Below are 21500 nucleotides of genomic sequence, written 5' to 3'. Positions count from 1 at the left end.
AGTTCCTAGTGTCCGTCCTTTGTATTTAGTCTTAATAATGTTTATGACTGATACCTTTTGCTGTTTTTATTTTGTGGGTGTTTTGGTAACAATGGAACTCCTCCTTGCTTAATTTCCAAAAATTAATGAAAGTTCCATCCTTTTGATGTGTATGTCTTGCTCTTTTTCTCTGTTTTTATTCATGATTGTGTGCACACATGTGGCATGAGTTAACCAAGCTAGACTTCTTTTTGCTTATTGCTTGCTAGTGATCTTTTTATGATGCCAAAAGGGGGGGAAATAATTGAGGGGGAACAAGTTGGGGAACAGATTCGAGGGGAACACAAGAAACTGATCTACCATTCTGGCTCTTAGGGGGAACTTCAATTATAAGTTTGTCATCATCAAAAATGGGGAAATATAATTGAGGGGGAACAAGCTGGGGAACATATTTAGGAGAAATACAGGAAACTGATCTACCATTCTGGCTCTTAGGGGGAACTTCAATTATAAATTTGTCATCATCAAAAAGGGGAAAATTGATAGGTTTTATGTATCCCTGTTATGTTTTGATGATCTAACAAACTTAATGATAAGAACCAAATAAGAAACCTGTTACACATCCTCAAGTACTTAAAGAACAACAAGCCTTAGTTCGGTGATGTGGTTCAACTCTTTAGAGTCAAAGGAATAACAGAGGGAACAGATGGCCACCAGTTCTCGTGGTGACTATACAAGTTAACTCCCTACAGCTGTAAAGTTGCTGCCTACACACGGAACAGTGCAAAAATAGTACAGCAGTCAACTTTATGGGGAATGCCCTTTACCTAACTTACTTACATCATCCAAGTGATGTCACAAATGAGTTATTAACATCAAGCAAAGGTAAAACAAAATACTTGCACATTCAAGAATTCATGAAGCATTCTCTCAAGTCTGTGTCAATCTTGCAAGTGATTATCAAGGGCATCAAGAACAAAAAATAACATAACGAAGGACTAGTTTCTTGTATTGAGTCATTACATGTCCTTAGTTGTGTTGCACCTTTGTTAAAGCACTTTACTTGTAATTCCTACTTAGTTTAGTTAGAAGCATTGTGTAAGAAATCTTTGTAAAATCATAAGCCTTGTGTTTGTGTCTTGGCTAGAGTTAGTCGAGTTGTAAGTCTTTGTAATAGAGTTATTATAAAGTGGCTTGTAATAGAGTTGTTATAAGTTAGTGAGGGATTAAGAGGTTAATTCCTAGGTTACAATAGGTTGTAATCTAAAGTTTGCTTAGTAGTGAAGTTGAAATCCTATAAGGTTAGATCGTAGTTTTTAATCCCGTGAGTTGGGAGTTTTCCACGTAAAATTTCATTATGTCATTTATTTATTGTTGTGTGTGTGTGCGTTCTGTGGGAACTTATAGAGAACCTGATTCTCTACATAATTTGGTGGACCCTTAGTTTCTATCACATATAGTAGCATTAAGTAACATGCAAGTGAGAGTTGGGCAGTCACTTTTACTTCAACTCATGTTATTGATTGCATATGATTATTCTGGATTAGCTAAAATTACCATCAATATCTCTAGAAACTAAAAACATTTAGATGGAGAAAAAAAAGGAAAACGAGCATGTAACAAGCAAAGTTACACGAGTATTGTCATCTCTTGCTCTCCTTAGATTTGTTGGTAAACAACATTTATATACCTCTATGAGCTGCAATTTGGTACCATCTGCATATTCCATAGCATCTCACAACATTTATTTGCAATATTTTTTATTGGTATTTAAAAATTATTACCAAACTTATCAAAAAAAGAGAACAAAATTGTTCTAAGAGCTCGTTTGGACATAAGAAATTTTTATTTTTTTTTCGAAATCAGCGTTTGTTGATAAAATTTTCAATTTTTATTTGAAGATGCATTTTGGAATTTTTCGAAATTTTGAAAAACTCCAAAAAACTATTTTTCAAAATTTTCACTCAGATTACTCGCAATACTTCAAAAACAACCCAAAATTATATTTATGTTCAAACACAACTCTAATTTTCTAATACCATTTTCACTTGAAATTTTGTTTTTCACTTTTTTTTTGGAATTTTACAATTCTTATGTCCAAACGCCCACTAAGGTTAGACATGCATCCTCAACCTCTAGTATATCAAGCATCTACTTCATCCTATGCCTTCAGTTTCAACATCAGACAGTAGAATATTTGTTCCTTCCTACAACTATTACCACAGAAGCAACAATCAAGTCCTCTAAAATGTTAAGGAAAATAGTTAAACATTTATTTGCTCGTCTTCCTCTTTCTAGTAAAACCTTTAAATATATGATTTATGAATGATGGAGGAAGGGGGAGTGTAAATTAGGGACACATGGCGGCAAGCCTGTGGAGAGGTGTTAGTAGTGGTAGAGAAGGAGGGCAAAATTGAATCATACACATAGTATAAGACCAAAATTGAACCATACGAATAGTGTAAGGGTAAATCAAGTCCACTTTGATTTTGATAATTGGACCTTGGGCCTAACTTAACCCCAAAAGCTAGCTCAAGAGAGAGGATTGCCAAGTCCATATAAGGAGACCACCTATCCCCTTCATTGACGATGTAGGACTCAACACCCTCTCTCACGTGCAGGACTGGACATCTGGAGCGTGGACAATTATGGGGGGCCAACATCGAAAAATCGGGATGGGTCCTGCTCTGATACCATGATAAATAGACATTGGGCCTAACTCAACCCCAAAAGCTAGCTCAAGAGATTGCGCAAGTCCATATAAGGAGACTACCCATCCCCTTCATTGTCGATGTGTGGGACTCAACAGATTTGGTTAGGACACGTGGCATAGTATTTGGGCTACAAATAAAAAATAAAAAATTAGGTAGAGAAAAAATTTGAGCCATTTTAGTCACGACGGTGACAACTCTGGGACCAACTTTTAATGGAAGGTAAAATTGTCCAATTTTATATAGTACAAGAACAGCTTTGATCCTTTTCATGCAATATGTTACACAAACCGAAGAATTTTTGCAGTCTAAGTGTGTTGCTCATCAGAAGCTATTTTAAGCCCTATGCGTTGAAGGCGTAAAAAAATACGTACACAACCATGTCACTTATTAGATAATTACAGGTAAATCTCTTGATAATTGCTAACTTGCTCTTATAGGTTAAAATTCACCGGTAGTGTAAAAAAAGTCTTTTCACTCGGTGTATATAACTTAAATTCATATTGGAAATAGACCTAAAAAGACACTCTCTTAGTATAAAGCCGAGCGGACCTCTGGCCTAAATTGTAAACAAGTTCCCCGTCATGCAAAATGCATTTGAATGTATCTTCCTGAGCATTTAACTCTGCTTGTGTGAGCTTTGCATCCTATGTGAGCTCACATTGCTAGTCCCAAGTCAAGACAATGGAGGAGAGTTGCAATAGTTTGAGTTGAGAAGCTAAAACTAGTCAATTATGCTGACTTCACACATATTCATAAAGCCAACCCTAACTAGTTTGAGATTGGATTGGTAGTGGTTGTGATACTCTTTTTCTTATTCTTCTTTTAAATAATGCTAATTCTGGACTGCACGTGTGCTCTTTGTAAAAAATTTGCATGCCATTTGTTCAGATGCTTTTCTTGAAAACTTCTACATGTATATTATATTGAAATAAGTGTTCTTTAACTCCTCTCGGTTAATGTCTGAGGGAGTTCTGAAGACAATACTTGCTTTGAGCTTCACTGGTTGACTGTTATTTGCATGCTCGCATACAATAGCATGAGAATTCTCTGTTACTTTGGCGGGTCAATCGATACAGCAAGGTGATTATCATGTTTAAATTGCAATTTAGCTATGTTTAAAAAAATGATTATTGTTTGTCAATCTTGTTTATCATTTTGAGTGCCAACTTTCTGCAAATTGCTTAATTCACAAATCTATAAAGATACATAGCAAAAGCTATGGCTGCTTATGCTGCTGTAACTTCTCTGATGCGAACAATATATTAGCTTTACAATCCAACTTAGACCTTTAGGAGGCCGAGGCGCGAGGCTAATCAAGAACATCTGAAATTACTCAACCAGAAACTTATATGATAAAACAGATCGATCGATTTAAATCAGCAGATGCAATGAAAGTCATATGCAATCAAAATCAGCAGTTGCAATGAAAGAGACCGCACAACTCATTCAACTACTTAATTACTGCTACCGTTTAGTACTAGTAAAATATTCTAGTTGTTAATGTTGGGAATAAACCTCCTACAAATAAAATATTCACAGTAATAAAAACAGAATAATAACGTAGCACCGAGATACGATAATTAACAAGAATAAAAGAGTGACAACGACACCAAAATTTTTACGTGGAAAACCCTTTTGAATAAGGGAAAAAAACCACGGCCCCGAGACGAGCAACTAATATCACTATAGCAAGGAATTTTATACTTTGTAGGTCCGAGTAAAATACTTCAAAGACCACTACAACACTCAAAAGAAATAACCCTCTTTTGATATTCCTACCTCACTACAATATCGTTTACTCTCTATTTTTCTCATAGACTATTTTCTTATACCCTGTCTGTGATGCCTTAATCTTTCTTTCTCTCTTTGTTGGTGTATAGAGATGAGAGCCGAAATTTTCCTTTTATAGGCGGAGCCTCACTCTCTCACGCCTACTATATTTGATATTTTCATCTCTACAGATTTGCAATCACATAAGTGCCTACCATATTTGGCATCTTGCAGATTTTTCTTCTTCATTATAGGGATGGATCCCACAATCTTTTTCTTCTTCATTATGGGGATGGACCCCACAATCTTCTTTTTTCTTTGTTTCATTTATGGGGATGAACCCCACAAATCTCCCCCTCCAGACTCATTCACCTGAAGGAGGTAATCTCGGACTTCTAGCTTGAGTGCATTCCAACAAGTACTTTGCACAATTCGAACTTGTCTCTTGGTACCACCTTGGTCAGTATATCTGCGGGATTCTCACTTGTAGAAATCTTCAAGACTTATAGAGATTCATTCTCTACCATTTCTCGAATCCAGTGATATCTCACATCGATATGTTTGATCCTTGCATGGTACATGGAGTTCTTGCTAATGGCTATTGCACTTTGACCGTCACAATAAACGACATACTCCTTCTGATGCAATCCAAGCACTTGAAGGAACCGTTTTAACCATATCATCTCCTTACCAGCCTCAGTAGCGGCAATATACTCCGCTTTAGTTGTAGAGAGTGCGACACACTTCTGCAACCTTGACTGCCATATATAGCTCCCCCAGAAAATGTAAATAAATATCCAGTAGTGGATTTTCTGTTATCAATGTCACATGCCATATCAGCATCTGTATAGACCTTCAAGAATGAATCAAATCCTCCAAAACACAAACAATCTCCCGTGGTACCTCTCAGGTACCTGAGTATTTACTTTACTGCTTCCCAATGTTCCTTTCCAGAATTTTCAAGGAATTTGCTAACAACACCAACTGCATGAGCAATATTAGGTCTGGTGCATACCATTGCATACATCAAGTTTTCGACTGCTGAAGAATAAGGAACTTTAGCCATGTTCCCTTTCTCCTCCATTGTTGTACGACACATCTTCTTGCTCAACTTCAGATGACCAGCAAGAGGTGTGCTGACTGGCTTTGCATTCTTCATGTTGAAGCGTTCCCGTACACGCTCAATGTACTTCTCCTGAGACAGCCACAACTTTCTACTTGTTCGCTCTCGAACTATCTTCATACCCAGAATTTGTTGTGCCGGGCCCAAGTCCTTCATATCAAATGACTTGGACAAATCTCCCTTCAACTTTGCGATCAACCCCTTGTCCTTTCCTACAATTAACATGTCATCCACATACAAAAATAAAATAATAAAATTATTGTCAGAAAATCTTTTAAAGTATACACATGGATCAGAATATGTCTTTATGTAAGTTTGACTTTTCATGAATGAGTCAAACTTCTTGTACCACTGCCTTGGTGCTTGCTTCAACCCATAAAGACTCTTATTCAATTTGCACACCATGTGTTTCTTTCTAGCTACTTCAAATCCTTCTGGCTGCTCCACATAAATCTCCTCTTCCAAAACTCCATGAAGAAATGTAATTTTCATGTCCAACTGCTCTACTTCAAGATCTAAGCTAGCTGCTAAACTCAAAATTATTCGAGTAGAAGTCATTTTGACAATAGATGAGAAACTTTCGTCAAAATCAATACCTTTCTTCTGTTCGAAGCCTTTTACCACCAATCGAGCTTTGTATCTGACCAGCTTGCCATTTTCATCCTTCTTGAGTTTAAAGACCCATTTGCATTTGAGTGGTCTTTTACCCTTTGGAAGTTCAACCAGCTTGTACGTGCCATTTTTCTGTAGAGATTTCATCTCTTCTTGCATGAATTTCATCCACCGGTTCTTTTCTGGATGAGACAGTACCTCTTTAAGACTTTCTGGCTCCCCATCATCACTGATGAGGACATACTCTGTGGAAGGGTACCTGCATGACTCTACCCTTGGACTTTCTGATATCCTCAGAGGTTGAGGTTCTTCTTCCTCTTGAATGGGGTACGCCACTTGCTCGACATCATCATCAAGTTGATCCCCCTGCTCAATAACCTCACCAGGTTGCTCCCCCTGCTCTGTAACCTCGTTGGTCGTACTTTCTGTACTTGTGGGATAGTTAGAAGAAGAAGGAATGGTAACAAGGTTAGGAATTATACCATTATTGGCCTTCTCTGACATATCATCAGCAGTTCCAACTTCACTTTATCGGAAGACTACATCTCTGCTTTTGATGACCTTCTTCTTTACAAGATCCCACAATCTATATCCAAAATCTTCATCTCCGTATCCGATGAATATACAGGGAACAGATTTATCATCTAGCTTTATTCCCTTCTCCTTTGGTACACACGCAAAAGCTCTGCAACTGAACACCTTCATATGCGAGTAGGACACCTCCTTGTTGGTCCAAACTCTCTTTGGGATGTCAAACGCCAACGGAACTGATGGACTCCTGTTGATCAGGTAACATGTTGTCTCAACTGCTTCACCCCAGAATGACTTAGGCAGTTTAGCCATTCTGAGCATGCTTCTCACCTTCTCCACTATGGTGCAGTTCATCCTTTCGGTTACGCCATTGTGCTATGGGGTTCCAGGAACTGTCTTTTCATGTCTGATCCCATGGATTGAACAATACTCTTCAAATTCCCTTGAAGTATATCACCTCCATTGTCACTTCGGAGACGTTTTAGCTTTTGGCCTGTCTCTCTTTCCACCAGAGCATGAAATTTCTGGAAAACTTGAAACACCTGATCTTTAGTTTTCAAAATATAAACCTATAATTTTCGTGAAGCATCATCAATAAAAGTAATAAAATATTTGTTACCGTCCATCGATTCAATTTCCAATGGACCACAAACATCAGAATATACCAAATCAAGTATATTCAATTTTCTTTCAGACGATGTCTGAAATGAGACTCTATGCTGCTTACCAAATAAACAGTAGTCACAAGGTTTTACCGTTGTACCTTTGGCATAAGAAATGAGTGATTTCTTGGCAAGAATCTAAAATTCCTTCTCCCTCATATGACCCATTCGTTTATGCCACAAATCTGCAGAAATCTCATCTTGTACCGCGTTCAATTCACCTTGGAATATTTCTGCATTTGTCCTGTACAATGTGACATGAGCAACTCCCTTTTGAAATCACCAATGATCCCTTGGTAAGTCTTCACTTTTGATTTGCAAAATAGTTCTCGTATCCATCTCGATCTAAAGAAATTCCTGAGATCAAGTTCATCCGCAAATCAGGTACATGCCGCACGTCCTTTAGAACTAATGTGCATTTGACATTTGTCTTGATACAAATGTCATCGATCCCTGCAATCTTTGAGTAACTCGTGTTACCCATTCTTACAGTTCCAAAATCACCTGCTACATATATGCAAAACATTTCTCTTACCGGTGTGGCATGGTAAGATGTTGTTGTATCAACCACCCATTTCGAATCTAGACCTGACAAGTGCATGCATTCCTCTTCCTCATTTATGAAAAGGACAACATTATCATTCTTCTGGCCACTGCTTTCACCTTTGCCCTTCCTTGGATTTGGGCAATCTCTTTTGAAGTGAGCTGGTTGATCACAATTTTAGCAATTTCTGGCTCTTGATTTGGATTGGTTCTTAGACTTTTCACGAGCTCCGGATCTACCATAGTTGCTCGAACTCCTTTGATAACTCCTGCCTCTACCTTCTATGATGAGAGCATGTCCTTGATTTTCAGGCTTCTTTCTCATCTTCTCATTGAGTAGAAGAGCCGATGTGACATCTTTCAACTCAATGGTAGTCTTACCGTGCAGGATGGTTGTTGCCAAATTATCGTACGAAGATGGCAATAAATTCAACAACAAGATGGCTTTATCTTCTTCCTCGATTTTCACTCCGAGATTGGCGAGCTGTGTGATTAGTCCGTTAAACATATTTAAATGTGACAAAAAATTTATACCTTCACCCATGTGTAGGGCGTATAACTGCTTTTTCAGGTATAATTTATTTGTCTGCGTTTTGGACATGTATAAGCTTTCCAACCTCGTCCAAATGCCACATGCAATGATGTTATTTACCACATCATCCGATAAGTGCAAGCTGATTGCACTAGCAATCCTTTCATCCAAGTCAGCCAAATCCTCAGCTTTCATGGTATTAGGCTTTTTGGCATCAGCATCTAGTACCTTGTGTAATCCTTGTTGGATGAGAAAATCCTTCATCTTTCTTTGCCATGTTGAGAAACCGCTATCTCCGTTAAATTTTTCTACCTCGTACTTTACTCCGGACATTTTTATTTTTCACCGAGTATAGTACTACCGACATTGAATAGTATTTCTGTGAACAAGCAGAACCTGTGCTCTGATATCAGTTGTTGGGAATAAACCTCCTACAGAAATAATATTCACAGTAATAAAAGTGAAATAATAACGTAGCACCGAGATACGATAATTAAAAAGAATAAAAGAGTGACAACGACACCAAGATTTTTACGTGGAAAACCCTTTTGAATAAGGAAAAAAAATCACGGCCTCGAGACGAGCAACTGATATCACTATAGCAAGGAATTTTATACTTTATATTCCCGAGTAAAATACTCCAAAGACCACTACAACACTCAAAAGAAATAACTCTCTTTTGATATTCCCACCCCACTACAATATCGTTCACTCTCTATTTTTTTCACAAACTATTTTCTTATACCCTGTCTGTGATGCCTTACTCTTTCTTTCTCTCTTTGTTGGTGTGTAGAGATGAGAGCCGAAACTCTCCTTTTATAGGCGGAGCCTCACTCTCTCACGCCTACTATATTTGACATTTTCCTCTCTACAGATTTGCAAATCACATAAGTGTCTACCATATTTGGCATCTTGCAGATTCTTCATTATGGGGATGGACCCAACAATCTCCTTTTTTCTTTGGGAGAATACATAAGTGGGCCCTTAAACTTGACACTTTTTGTCACTTGGACACTTAAATATAAGGTTGTTCCTATGAGGCACTCCAATTAAACCATATCTGTTCTAATTACACATTGTCAAGTGAATGGCACAATGCGTGGGAAATGACGCGTGAACCTGAGAAATACATGTTGATTTGTTGTTGTTGTTATTATTATTATTATTATTATTATTATTATTATTATTATTATTATTATACTCCATATTATGATTATTTTATATATATTATTCCTATCAAAGCTCTAACTTTTATCCTCGTTCTTCTATTTCTCTTCTTCTTTCCCTTAGACAGAACCTGTCGATTTTTTCTCTTAATTTGTTTGCCCCTTTTTGCATATAAAGCTCACTCCTTTGAAGCTATCTTGAATTGGGTCTCATCTTCTTCACATCTTGAAGTGTTTGTGGCTGCTCCTTTGAAGGTCACTCATTGATGTGGGTATTAGCTTCTCCACTCATTCATAATGTCGAACAAATCGAAATCACCTTCTTTAAGAGAAGTTTCTTGTTATTGTGGGACTGCTGCCGAATTATTATTTCATGGACTCCTTAAACTCAGATCGTCATTTTTTTTCTTGGCAAAATCGAAGGCAAAGTTGCTTGCAATTTTTTCTGGTGGTATGACAATGAAATTCTTAAGAAACATATGAGAGTAATTTCTGGTTTATTGAGCAGAGTAAAAAAGTTTGAAGAAGAGAGGGATAGGTTGGGATAATCGAGTTTTCCATTTTATGATATGAGTTTCAATTTGTTTTGGGGGTTAAATTTATTAAGTGAAAGGTTTTAATTATGTCGAACAATTTGTTGTTAAATTTAGGGTGTTAAGAGGAAATTGTAATACACGCACTTAATTTTTTTAAAAGTTTTTCGCGGACAATCTAGATAGTGTTTAATTGGCACAGATGAGTTTAGTTGGAGTGTCTGATATGAACAACCTTATATTTAGGTGTCCAAATGACAAAAAAGACCAAGTTTAAGGGCCTACTTTTGTATTCTGTCTTTTCTTTGTTTCATTTATATGGATGAACAGTACAATTTAGTTGGAGTGACTGATAGGAACAACCAATGTTTTTTTCCCAAATATGACAACCTGATCTGCTGACCTTGGTATACTTAGTAGTCTTTATCAAAAATGTCTGATGTTTTTGAGTGCCAACTTTCTGCACGAAAAAACAGCCCAAAATGACCCGCGAAGATGCTCAACGACTCACTTATTAAATACAATTATTTAACTTTACTATTTCAATGCTCAAGTTGTTGAGACTTAATAGAAAAATTCGTGAGCCTTAATAAGATTGTTTTCTCTTTTTTCTTAATAACATTATTTATAGGGAAAAGGCTTAAAATTGCCCTCGTTTTCTTCGAAATGGCTTATCTGTACCCTTCGTTTGAAAATGAGATCATGTATAACCTTGTCGTTAAACATGTGGCCTACTGACACCCTTTTCTACTAATGATTCCGTTTTGGCCTATTTTTTCCTCAAAATATCTACAACACGACACTAAACCACCCTTCTTAATTTTTTTTACTTGCCCCCTCACTTATTTTATCCACCTTCCCCAACACTTTCACCACAAAAATTATCATTCATTAGTCTCTCATCTTTGTCGGAGCAGAGTTACTTTATCTTGATAATAAATGAGACCTAAATATTTGCAAATGAAATTGCATGTAACATAATTCAACTGGGCATAATTGACGTAAGGCGGAGAAGGGTAGCCGCTAGCGGTGTTGGATTTGGCTTCTAGAATCAAAGCGTACTATCACACCATTCCTTGTCATGTCGAAGACTTCCGCTGCGTTAAATGCAAAATTGAGAACAACGTAATCACTATCTGCATGTCGATCAGATATTTTTTTTATTGGGTAAATTTTATAATATGTATACTACTTTTTAACTTTCTAGATTCTTAGAATGGTGAGAGGCAAGGAGGAACGAAATGGGTAATGACAATGACCCATCTCGTGTCGAAGGAGTGGGGAAGGTAAGTAAAACAAGTGGGGGCAGGTAAAAAAATTAAGGAGGGTAGTTTAGGAGGACACGTGTTGTGCTGCAGATTTTTCGAGAAAATAAAAGGCCCAAAACGGAGCTGTTAGTATAAAAGGGTACCAGTGAACCACTTGTTTAACGGTAAGGTTACACGTGACCTCATTTTCAAACGGAGGGTACAAATAAGCCATTTCGGATCTCACTAGGGCAATTTTGAGCCTTTTCCCTTGTTTATATAAAGCATTCAATCTGCTGAAGCTTGAGTGGCTGTGTCAGGGCAAGCAAAGTTAATAAGAACAGGCTAGCTGATTCTCCAGCTTAACTAAACTTGAAAAATATCATTGCAATCTAAAGGCCTTCTTGGCCATAAAAAAGAAAATCACTTTTTCTCCGAAATCAGTATTTGACCATGAAAATTTTAAATTTTACTTAGAAGTTGAATTTTGAAATTTTAAAAACTCCAAAAGGTTTTTTTCAAAATTTTCACTTCAAATCACTCACAAAAGTTCAAAAACAACTCCAAATTGTAATCATATCCGAATACAACTCTAATTTTTAAATATCATTTTTAATTAGAAAATTTTTTCATTTTTTTTCCGAAATTTCATAATTCTTATGCCCGCTCACTAATTCATGAATCGTAATTAAAGTGTCTATCTAGTTCTCATATGCCTCTTAATTAATGCTAACTAATTGGTACAAGTAAAATATTCTTGTTGTTGAGACCTCTTTAAAAATAAAAAACACACACACACATATATATATATGTGTGTGTCAGTTGGGGAAGACAATTACCATATTTAAATAGCAACTTGCAATTTATTTAAGCTCTAGGGTACTTCACTAAAATTAACAATTGTTTAAAAATGACCCTCTATATTGACAGTGATATAATCTATGTGGGACCTGATCAAATAAAAAGAAATTAAAAAAGGAAAGGAAAAGATAGAAACAAGTTGCAATAACAACTTATTATAATAACGGGAGAAACAAAGAAAATTTCAAGTTGCATGTTGCAACAAGTTACTAAAACCAAAACCAGTTTTAGACGGTTGCAATTTTCTTAGCAAGTTGCAAAGGAATCGCTGAAGTTTTTTTTGCAGAGAGAGATGGCTACAGTTTATGCTGCAGTAACTTCTCTGATGGGAACAATACAACTGATTTCACAATCCACCTCAGACCTTCAGGAGGGTCACAGAGAACACTTGAAATTACTCTACGACAAGGTTGGCTCTCTGCAAGAGCTTCTTGACACTAATTCTGATGACAAACCAATGAAGGATTTGCGAAAAAAGGTTATAGATCTAACACATGAAGCAGAAGACGAAGTTGAATCACAACTACGACTGGTTATGGAGGAGGATGAAGACGTTCAAATAGAGGCGAATGAGAGGCTTCTTGAGAACTTGCAACAAGTTATAGAAGACATCGATTCTGTGAAGGAAGAGCTCATCAAGCAGAGGAAGAATAACAATTTGCAAGCTGGAAATCATTCAGTTGGTGGTTCTAGCTCACCACTATCGCATGTTTCAGCCCTTGAGAACGATGTTATCTCTATTGAAGAAGAGCGAATGCGGGATCAACTTACGAGAGGCTCATCTGAACTGGAAGTCATCTCTATTGTTGGGATGGGCGGCATAGGTAAGTCAACTTTTGCCAGAAAGATGTATTCGGATCCCTCAATTGTGAGCTTCCATGATGTTCGTGCATGGATTACTGTGTCCAAGGACTACAGTTTAAGAAACATGCTTCTATGCCTTCTTCGAGATGCTATTGGGATGACAAAAGAGCTCGATAAGAGAAGTGATGGAGAACTAGCAGAGCGCTTGAGAAAACATTTAATGGCCAAGAGGTATTTGATTGTTGTGGATGATATATGGAGTAGGGAAGCCTGGGATGATGTTAGATTATGTTTTCCAGAAAACAATAATAGAAGTCGGATATTGTTGACTACTCGAGACATGAAGGTTGCTCAATATGCTAGCTCTCCTAAGGATCTGTTTCAAATGCGTCTCCTGAATCCGAAGGAAAGATTGAGTTTGTTTTGCCAAAAGGTGTTTGGCAATAAAGATTGTCCAACTGAATTTGAGAATGTTGCAAAGGAAATTGCAGAACATTGCAAAGGATTACCACTTGCGATTTCTCTGGTTGCAGGTATTCTCTCTAGCAAGAGGACAGTGGATGAGTGGAGGGAAGTAGCTCAAATTTTGAGCATAAACCTTGAGACTGACATGGTGGGGTACAAAGATGAACAAGAGAGCATGCGTGGTAAGCTTACAGGACACTCATCTCAACTGGAAGTCATCTCCATTGCTGGAATGGGAGGTATAGGCAAGTCAACTTTTGCCAAAAAGATGTTTTCTGATCCCTCAATTCTGGAATTCTTTGATGTTCGTGGATGGATTACTGTGTCCAGGGACTACAGTGTAAGAAAGATGCTTCTATCCCTCCTTCAAGATGCCACTGCGGTGAAAGAGAATCTTGATAACGTAAGCGATGGAGATCTAGCAGGTCTTTTGAAAAAAAGGTTAAATAGTAGGAGGTATTTGATTGTTGTGGATGACATATGGAGCATAGAAGCCTGGGATGATATTAGACAATGGTTTCCAGAAAACAGTAATACAAGTCGAATATTGTTGACTACTCGTGACATGAAAGTTGCTAGATATGCTAGCTCTCCTAAGGATCCTTTTCCAATGCGTTTCCTAGAGCCAAAGGAAAGTTGGAACCTTTTTTGCCAAAAGGCGTTTGCCCAAAAAGTTTGCCCGCTTGAGTTTGAGGATGTAGCGAAGGAAGTGGTAAGAAATTGCGAAGGATTTCCACTAATGATTTCTGTGGTTGCAGGGACTCTCTTTAGCAAGAAGACACTGAACGAGTGGGAGGAAGTAGCTGAAAGTGTGAGCTCTTTTGCAGACCTTGATGATTATCAACGTTGCTCAGGAGTGCTCGCTTTAAGCTATAATCATCTTCCATCAAATGTGAAAGCTTGCTTTCTGTATTTTGGAGTTTTCCCAAAAGCTAGGGAGATTCCTGTGAAGAAGTTGATTAGATTATGGGTCGCGGAAGGGCTCTTAGAGCTAAAGGGGGTTGAGGTATTGGAAAAAGTGGCTGCAAATCTTTTACAGGAGTTCATTGATAAAAGTCTAGTTGTTGTTAGCAAGCGAAGTTTGGATGGAAAAATCAAGACATTTAGGATTCATGATCTTCTCCATGATTTCTGCTTGAGAGAAGCAGAAGAAGAGAAAATTTTGTATGTTGCAAATTCCATGCTTTCTCAAGAACATAGAATGGTTTCAGAAATCCCTCAAGGTCGTCGCTGGGTGTCAGTTCATCCAGATTATGGTCAGTTTCCTCCCATTCTTTTTGATGATCACTCAAATCCTACCATTCTTTTTGATGATCTTACACATAGAAAAACACGTTCTCTTCATCATTCTTCCAACGAAATAGTGCAGCGTCATGATTTAGGACTAGTCCATTTCAAACTTCTAAGAGTATTGGATTTGGAGACAATGAGATTTGGTTTATTCCCTAGTGAAATATTACACCTAGTTTCTTTGAGGTACTTGGCAGTGATGGTTTCTAGTATCCCAAAAGATATGACAATTTCCAATCTTTTGAATCTACAAACTTTTATTTTCCCTCAATATGTTCCAGAACTCAGCGGGACCATAGATTTACCAATTGGAATTTGGGAAATGTCTCAACTGAGGCATCTCTATTCTACAATGATGTATCTGTATTCTCCTCCAATGGTATCGGCTAATGAAGTTAGCTACCGCGTTTTGGAAAACTTGCAAAGTGTTTCCGGGTTGAGTCCTCGTTGTTGCACGGAAGAAATATTTGAAGCGATTAAAAAGGTGAAGAATTTGGGCATTTCTGGCTCTGAAAACGAATTTCATAGTGAGCCTAGATGCCTAGATAATCTAATATATTTACATGAGCTTGAGGCGCTAAGTATTGTATCATACAGCCGTCAACCAGATGGTTTGTTTCTTAGGCTTCCACATCTGGATTCTTTCCCACCAAATCTCAAGAAGTTGACACTTCGCCGCACTTGGCTATCATGGGAGGACATGACAATCATTAGCGAGTTGCCTGAACTCGAGGTGCTCCAATTGAAAGAAGACGCCTTTGCAGGAAATACAGTTTGGGAAGTAACAAAGGAGGGATTTCCTAAATTGAAATTCTTGCTCCTTGAGGAGTTGGATCTTGGTTATTGGGTAGCTGATGATGATTATTTTCCATGCCTTGAGCGCATAATTATCAGAAATTGCACGTACTTAAAAGAGATTCCTCAAGGATTTGCAGATAGTACAACACTGCAGCAAATAGAGTTACGTCGATGCTCTCCTTCCCTTGTGACTTTAGCTGAGAAAATCCAAAAAAAGCAAGAGGAGGAAATTGGAAACAACATCCTTAAAGTTTGTGTCTTCGATACAAAAGGTAAGTAAAATAGTCTGCACTGAACTTTCAACACTGATGAGTATTCTCCTGTTAACTGTGATACTGACCTTTTGTTCGTAACTTTAAATAAATTGTTCTAGCGTAATAAGAAAGTGTAGTTGTATATCATAAACATGACGGCTTTCAGATGTTTGAGATATGTTGTAGAAAACCTGTCAGAAACAACAAACCTTTTGAAGAGTGGCATATGAAGTGTTGGGAAGAGAAAAAATTGGTCCCTTGCATCATTGGTATGTGAAGGAATGTTTTTGAACAACGATGATCTAGTTAAATCTTTTATGGAATGTGAATAGGCGTTACATTGAGTTTTTAACTCTATCTCTCAATAACAACAACAGCTACATACCCAATGTAATCCCACAAGAGGGGTCTAGGGAGAATAGTGAGTACGTAGCCTTAGTCCTTAGGTTGTTTCCGATAGCCGCTCGGCTCAAAGCAAGCATAACTCTATCTCTCACTCTTTTCAATATACTTACTGAAGCTGCTTCACTTATATTGGTCATTGTACAGAGTCGGACTCAGAGGTAGGTTATGAGGAGACAGCAGAGGAGGATATTTAGAAGATTTCAAAACAAGATGTCAAGAAATAGAGGAAGATGAGCAAATTGGTCGTGAGGTATACTTATGAGGAAATGTGTTTGTTTTTCTTAAAGGGATTGCTAAGGAATTTGCAGATAGTATCAAACTCCTTGAGTTACATAACTGTTATCTCCCCCCCTACAAATTCATCGAGGGCGAGCAAGAGATGGCAATGCTTTTGTAACTCGTGTTATGCTTGTTTTTTCTCCGAGTTCTTGTTTCTACTGAAAGTAGTGATGATTTTATTCTCAAAACTTATCAATAGAAAAATAAACAGAATACATAGAGTTGCTGTAATAATAATGCTATGGGATTTTATATTCAAAGTTTGCTTGTCTAGATATGTATTTAAATTTTATTTTTTTGTTTAAACATACGGGGATTCGCGCTGTTTAGAATCCATTAAATGGGGAAGTGCTCCTTACTAGGAGTTGCTTCATTTCCACCACTTGAACTTGAGGCCTCTGATAAACAGTGGATGAATTTTATCTATCTGGCCAGATGGTAAATATTTACCTTTCTCATTTAAAAAAAGAAAAAGAAAAGCCATGCTTTCGGTATACTGTCATCGCACTCAGATTAACGTTTATTTAATTGAGAAATTTTGAGAATAAAATCACCACCACGTCTATCACTAGAAACAAGAAACGTTGCGATAACAAAAGAAAAACCAAGCATGTAACAAGCAAAGTTACACAAGTTGTCATCTTTTGCTCCCGTTAGATTTGTTGGCAAAAATCGGAAAAAGTTAGATAAAATTTATGTAACTCATTGAGCTGCAGTTTGGTACCATCTGCAAATTCCATAGCAGCTCATAACATTTATTTGCAACGCGTTTTTTTGGTAGTTAAATTTTTATTACCAACCGGAAGAATTTGCAGTTCAAGAAAAGGTCTAATTTGGACATGCATCCTCAACCTTACTTCAGTTTCAACATCAGAGAGTAGAATTCCTACAACTATGCACAGAAGCAACAATCTCGTCTTCCCCTTTCTTCATTGGAATCTGTCTCCAAATCTTGTCTGTATCGTCCTGTGTTGCTTCTCAATAATCTTGATCTGAATCTGTGTACAATTGCCATTACAAGTGAATCTTCAGTTAAGTGTAAAGTGATAGAGTAATCGATCATTAGAATAGGAAATTCAATACAACACATATTTCACAAATTTAATTTAACATATCTAACTTCACACACACAGCCATTGTTTAAAACACATCCGCTGCTTATGACAGATGCAAGGAGCCAATTTCTTTTTTGTTCTCCTTATTTGCCAATTCAGACCTCAACTACACACTATTTGACTGAAGAAGTACACTCAAACACTAAGTTACAATTGTGAAAAGCCCTTGAAAGTTAATATAACAAAAATGAATTATCTCATTTCTACTTTATTAAAGGTGAAGAATAATATTTGTTTCACATTAACAGTACAAATGTTTTGACAAAAGTATTTGTCCTTAAAGAATTACTTCCCACACATTGCTTCTCTTACATAAGTAGATCTTGAACTTTACTAGCCATTTCTTAGTCTGCACTTCCGGGTTGCGTCCTTTTCTATTTGGCCAATGATTCATGCTTTCCAAAATGAAAATATAAACGAACGAGTTCAATACCAATTCTGAGATGTAATAGACCTTATGAACTTTGTGAGTTGCATATCTTATTATACTCAGAGTATGACCCTCCACTTGAAAATTCTCATCTAATGGTTTAACACAGTTCATAGATTAGCCAAACATATAATGGATGTTGAAATTTCATAGTAGATTATTTTACTTACCCCTTGTATCAACGGCATAAACTCTAAGCATGTCGGTTCCTGAACTCTCTAATTGCTCTCTCTGGATCCACTCAGCAGATGTCACAACGGAAGGAGAACATCCCTGTAACATAATTAGTTTCAGTGTCATACTATCTGCGAATCCTTGAGGAATCTCTTTTAAGAGAGAGCAATTTTTGATAATTACATGCTCAAGGCATGGGAAATAATCATCAGTGGCTCTCCAATAATCAAGAATCAACTTCTCAAGGAGCAAGAATTTCAATTCGGGAAATCCCATCTCTGTTACTTCCCAGACCCTTTCTCCTACAGACAAACTACGTGCAAAATCATCTTCCTTCAATTGGAGCACCTCGAGTTTGGGCAACTTGCTAATGATCGTCATGTCCTCCCATGATAGCCGAGTACAACAAAGTGTCAACTTCTTGAGATTTGGTGGGAAAGAACCTGGACATGGAAGCCTGAAATCTGAATAAACATTACCATAGTAGGATGACGATGCAATACTTAGTGCCTCAAGCTCAAGTAAATATTTAAGATTAGCTAGCCATTCGGACTCGGAATAACTATCGCAAGAAATCCCCATTTTTTTCACTTTCTTAATCCCTTTAAATATTTCTTTCGTGCAACAAGAAGAACTCAACCCACAAACACTTTGCAAATTCTCCAAACTTGGGTACTCAACTTCATTAGGAGATACATTCGGAGGAGGGTACAAAAAGATCCTTGAACAATTGAGATGCCTTAATTGAGACATGTCCCAAATTCCGTCACGTAAATTTATAAACCCCTTCCGTGATGTAGTAAATATAACGAGAGTCTGTAAATTCTGAAGATTGGAAATTGGAATATGTTCAGAGATCTCATCGATCTTCATAACCAAATACCTTAAACAAACTAGGCGTAATATTTCCCTAGGGAAACCATATTGGAATTCCGTGGCCTCCAAGTCCAATACTCTAAGAAGTTTGAAATGCTCCAGTTGTAAATTATAAACTGGATCAGCATAAAAATGAACAGAACGCGTTTTGCGATAACTAAGAGCACTGAAAAGGGTAGGATAATAACCTCCCGCTAAATGAAGTGACACCCACCTACGACCTTGAGGAAAATACCTTCTTGGTCCTCCATAAGGTACGTCATTTACAACGTACAAAATACTATCACTTTCAGCTTCTCTCCAGCATAGATCATGAAGAAGATCATGAATCCTACAAGTCTTGATTTTGCCATCAAAACTTCGCCTGCTAACAATGATAAGACTTTTATCAATAAGATCATGTAAAAGATAAGCAGCCACTTTTTCCAATCCCTCTAGCCCCTTTAGCTCGAAGAGTCCTTCCGCAGCCCATAATCTAATCAACTTCTTCACCGAAATGTCACTAGCTTTTGGGAAAACTCCGAAATATAGAAAGCAGGCTTTCAAATGTGAAGGAAGATGATTGTAGCTCAAAGCGAGAACTCCTGAGCAACGTTGATAATCGTCAAGGTTTACTAAGGAGCTCACACTTTTAGCTACTTTCCTCCACTCGTTCAGTGTCCTCTTGCTAGAGAGAGTCCCTGCAATCACAGAAATCATTAGTGGTAATCCTTTGCAGTTTTCTACAACTTCCTTTGCAACATTCTCAAGTTCAATCGGGCAAGTTTTTTTGTCAAATGCCTTTTGGCAAAACAAATTCCAACTTTCCTCTGGATCCAGGAAACGCATCGGAAAAGGATCCTCAGGAAAGCTAGCATATTGAGCAACCTTCATGTCTCGAGTAGTCAATAATATCCTACTTCTATTATTGTATTCTGGAAACCATAGTTTAATCTCATCCCAGGCATCCGTGCTCCATATGTCATCTACAACAATCAAATATCTCCTACCTTTTAAACTTTTTTGCAAGCGATCTGCAAGTGCATTATTGATTTTCTGCAAGTAATCTAGTGGTTCTTCATCACTTTCCTGCAAGTCATCTGCTTGTTCTTCATCGCTTTTCTGCAAGTGGTCTGCTTGTTCTTCATCGCTTACCTTATCAAGATCCACCCCGGCATCTTGAAGGAGGGATAGAAGCATCTTTCTTATACTGTAGTCCTTGGACATAGTAATCCATCCACGAACATCAAAGAAACCCACAACTGAGGGATCAGAAAACACTCTTTTAGCAAAAGTTGACTTGCCTATGCCTCCCATACCAACAATGGAAATGACTTCCAGTTGACGTGAATCTCCAGTAAGTTGACGCAACATGCTCGCTTGTTCATCATTGTACCCCACCATGTTGTTCTCAAGGGTAGAAACATGAGATCCTAGTGAATTAGAACCACCAAGTGAACTATTTCCCGCTTGCATATTATTATTCTCCCTCTGCTTGAAGAGCTCTTCCTTGATAGAATCAATGGCTTCTACAGCTCGTTGCAAAATCTTAAGAAGCCTTTCATGTGCCTTTGTTGGAAGGTGAAATACTCGTTGCAACATCTTAAGAAGCTTCTTCTGGGCCTCTCTTTGAATGTGTGATTCAACTTTGTCTTCTACTTCATGTGCAAGATCTTTTACCTTTTCTTGCAAATCCTTCATTGGTTCGTCATCAGAATTAGTATCAAGAAACTCTAGCAGAGAGCTAACCTTCTCGTAGAGTAATTTTAAGTGTTCTTTATGACCGTCCAGCAGGTCTAAGTTGGATTGCGAAATCAGGTGTATAGTTCCCATCAGAGAAGTTAGTGCAGCATAAGCAGCCATTTCTCTTGTTACTTCTGCAAAGATTCTTCAGAGATCTATACAACATTTGTGATTGAAGAAATTTGCTGAAAGTTGGTCCTCAAAATGAGAGGCTAGTTTGACAACTACTACTAAGTATATCAATTGAAGTGCTCAATTATTAAATACGTAATTAATTTTACTGACATTAGCATCCTAGCACTTAACTGGATAGCAGTTTTCATTTTCATTAAAGTTGATACCCCACATGATAAAATAAAATATGACAAATAGTAGTACAAAGTACATAAAGACAATATAGGTGGTCTTTTTAAACAATTGTTAATTTTTTTGTGTAGTTTCGTAGAACTTAATTAAATTGCTAGCTGCAATTGCAATTTAAACAGGGGGACAAGTTTGGTTGGTAAAACACCTCCCATTACCATTAGGTTCTGGGTTTGAATCACGAAAAAAAAGTATTGAAACAGTATAGATCTTCTTAATTTAGAAGTTAATTAAAAAAAAATTAAATATGGC

At 37.4% G+C, this 21500-nt stretch overlaps 2 protein-coding genes across 4 annotated transcripts; one reads left to right on the top strand and one right to left on the bottom strand.

Annotated features, from left to right (window-relative positions):
- The first annotated feature begins 12478 nt into the window (after positions 1–12478).
- On the top strand, positions 12479–16841 carry LOC104098200 (putative late blight resistance protein homolog R1A-3). Its single transcript, XM_009604873.3, has 2 exons — positions 12479–15902; positions 16434–16841. The coding sequence occupies exons 1-2, from the start codon at positions 12566–12568 to the stop codon at positions 16481–16483; spliced, it is 3387 nt and encodes a 1128-aa protein (XP_009603168.1). The 5' UTR covers positions 12479–12565; the 3' UTR covers positions 16484–16841.
- Positions 16842–17284: 443 nt separating this feature from the next.
- Positions 17285–21146, bottom strand: LOC104098199 (putative late blight resistance protein homolog R1B-16). Of its 3 annotated transcripts, none has more exons than XM_033656628.2 (3): positions 18471–21146; positions 18284–18386; positions 17285–17566 (listed from the first exon to the last, which is right to left on the bottom strand). In XM_033656628.2, the coding sequence occupies exons 1-3, from the start codon at positions 21003–21005 to the stop codon at positions 17547–17549; spliced, it is 2658 nt and encodes an 885-aa protein (XP_033512519.1). In that variant the 5' UTR covers positions 21006–21146; the 3' UTR covers positions 17285–17546. The 3 variants fall into 3 exon arrangements, with proteins under 3 accessions (XP_033512519.1, XP_070047928.1, XP_009603166.1); XM_070191827.1 differs by having other exon boundaries at positions 18284–20264; positions 20298–21146; XM_009604871.4 differs by having other exon boundaries at positions 18284–21146.
- Between the last annotated feature and the right edge of the window lie 354 nt (positions 21147–21500).

Source organism: Nicotiana tomentosiformis, chromosome 12 (assembly GCF_000390325.3).
Source record: "Nicotiana tomentosiformis chromosome 12, ASM39032v3, whole genome shotgun sequence".
In the NCBI taxonomy this organism is placed as follows: domain Eukaryota; kingdom Viridiplantae; phylum Streptophyta; class Magnoliopsida; order Solanales; family Solanaceae; genus Nicotiana; species Nicotiana tomentosiformis.
The sequence above is the reverse complement of the archived record's forward strand: the minus strand, read 5'-3'. Positions and strand labels throughout refer to the sequence as shown.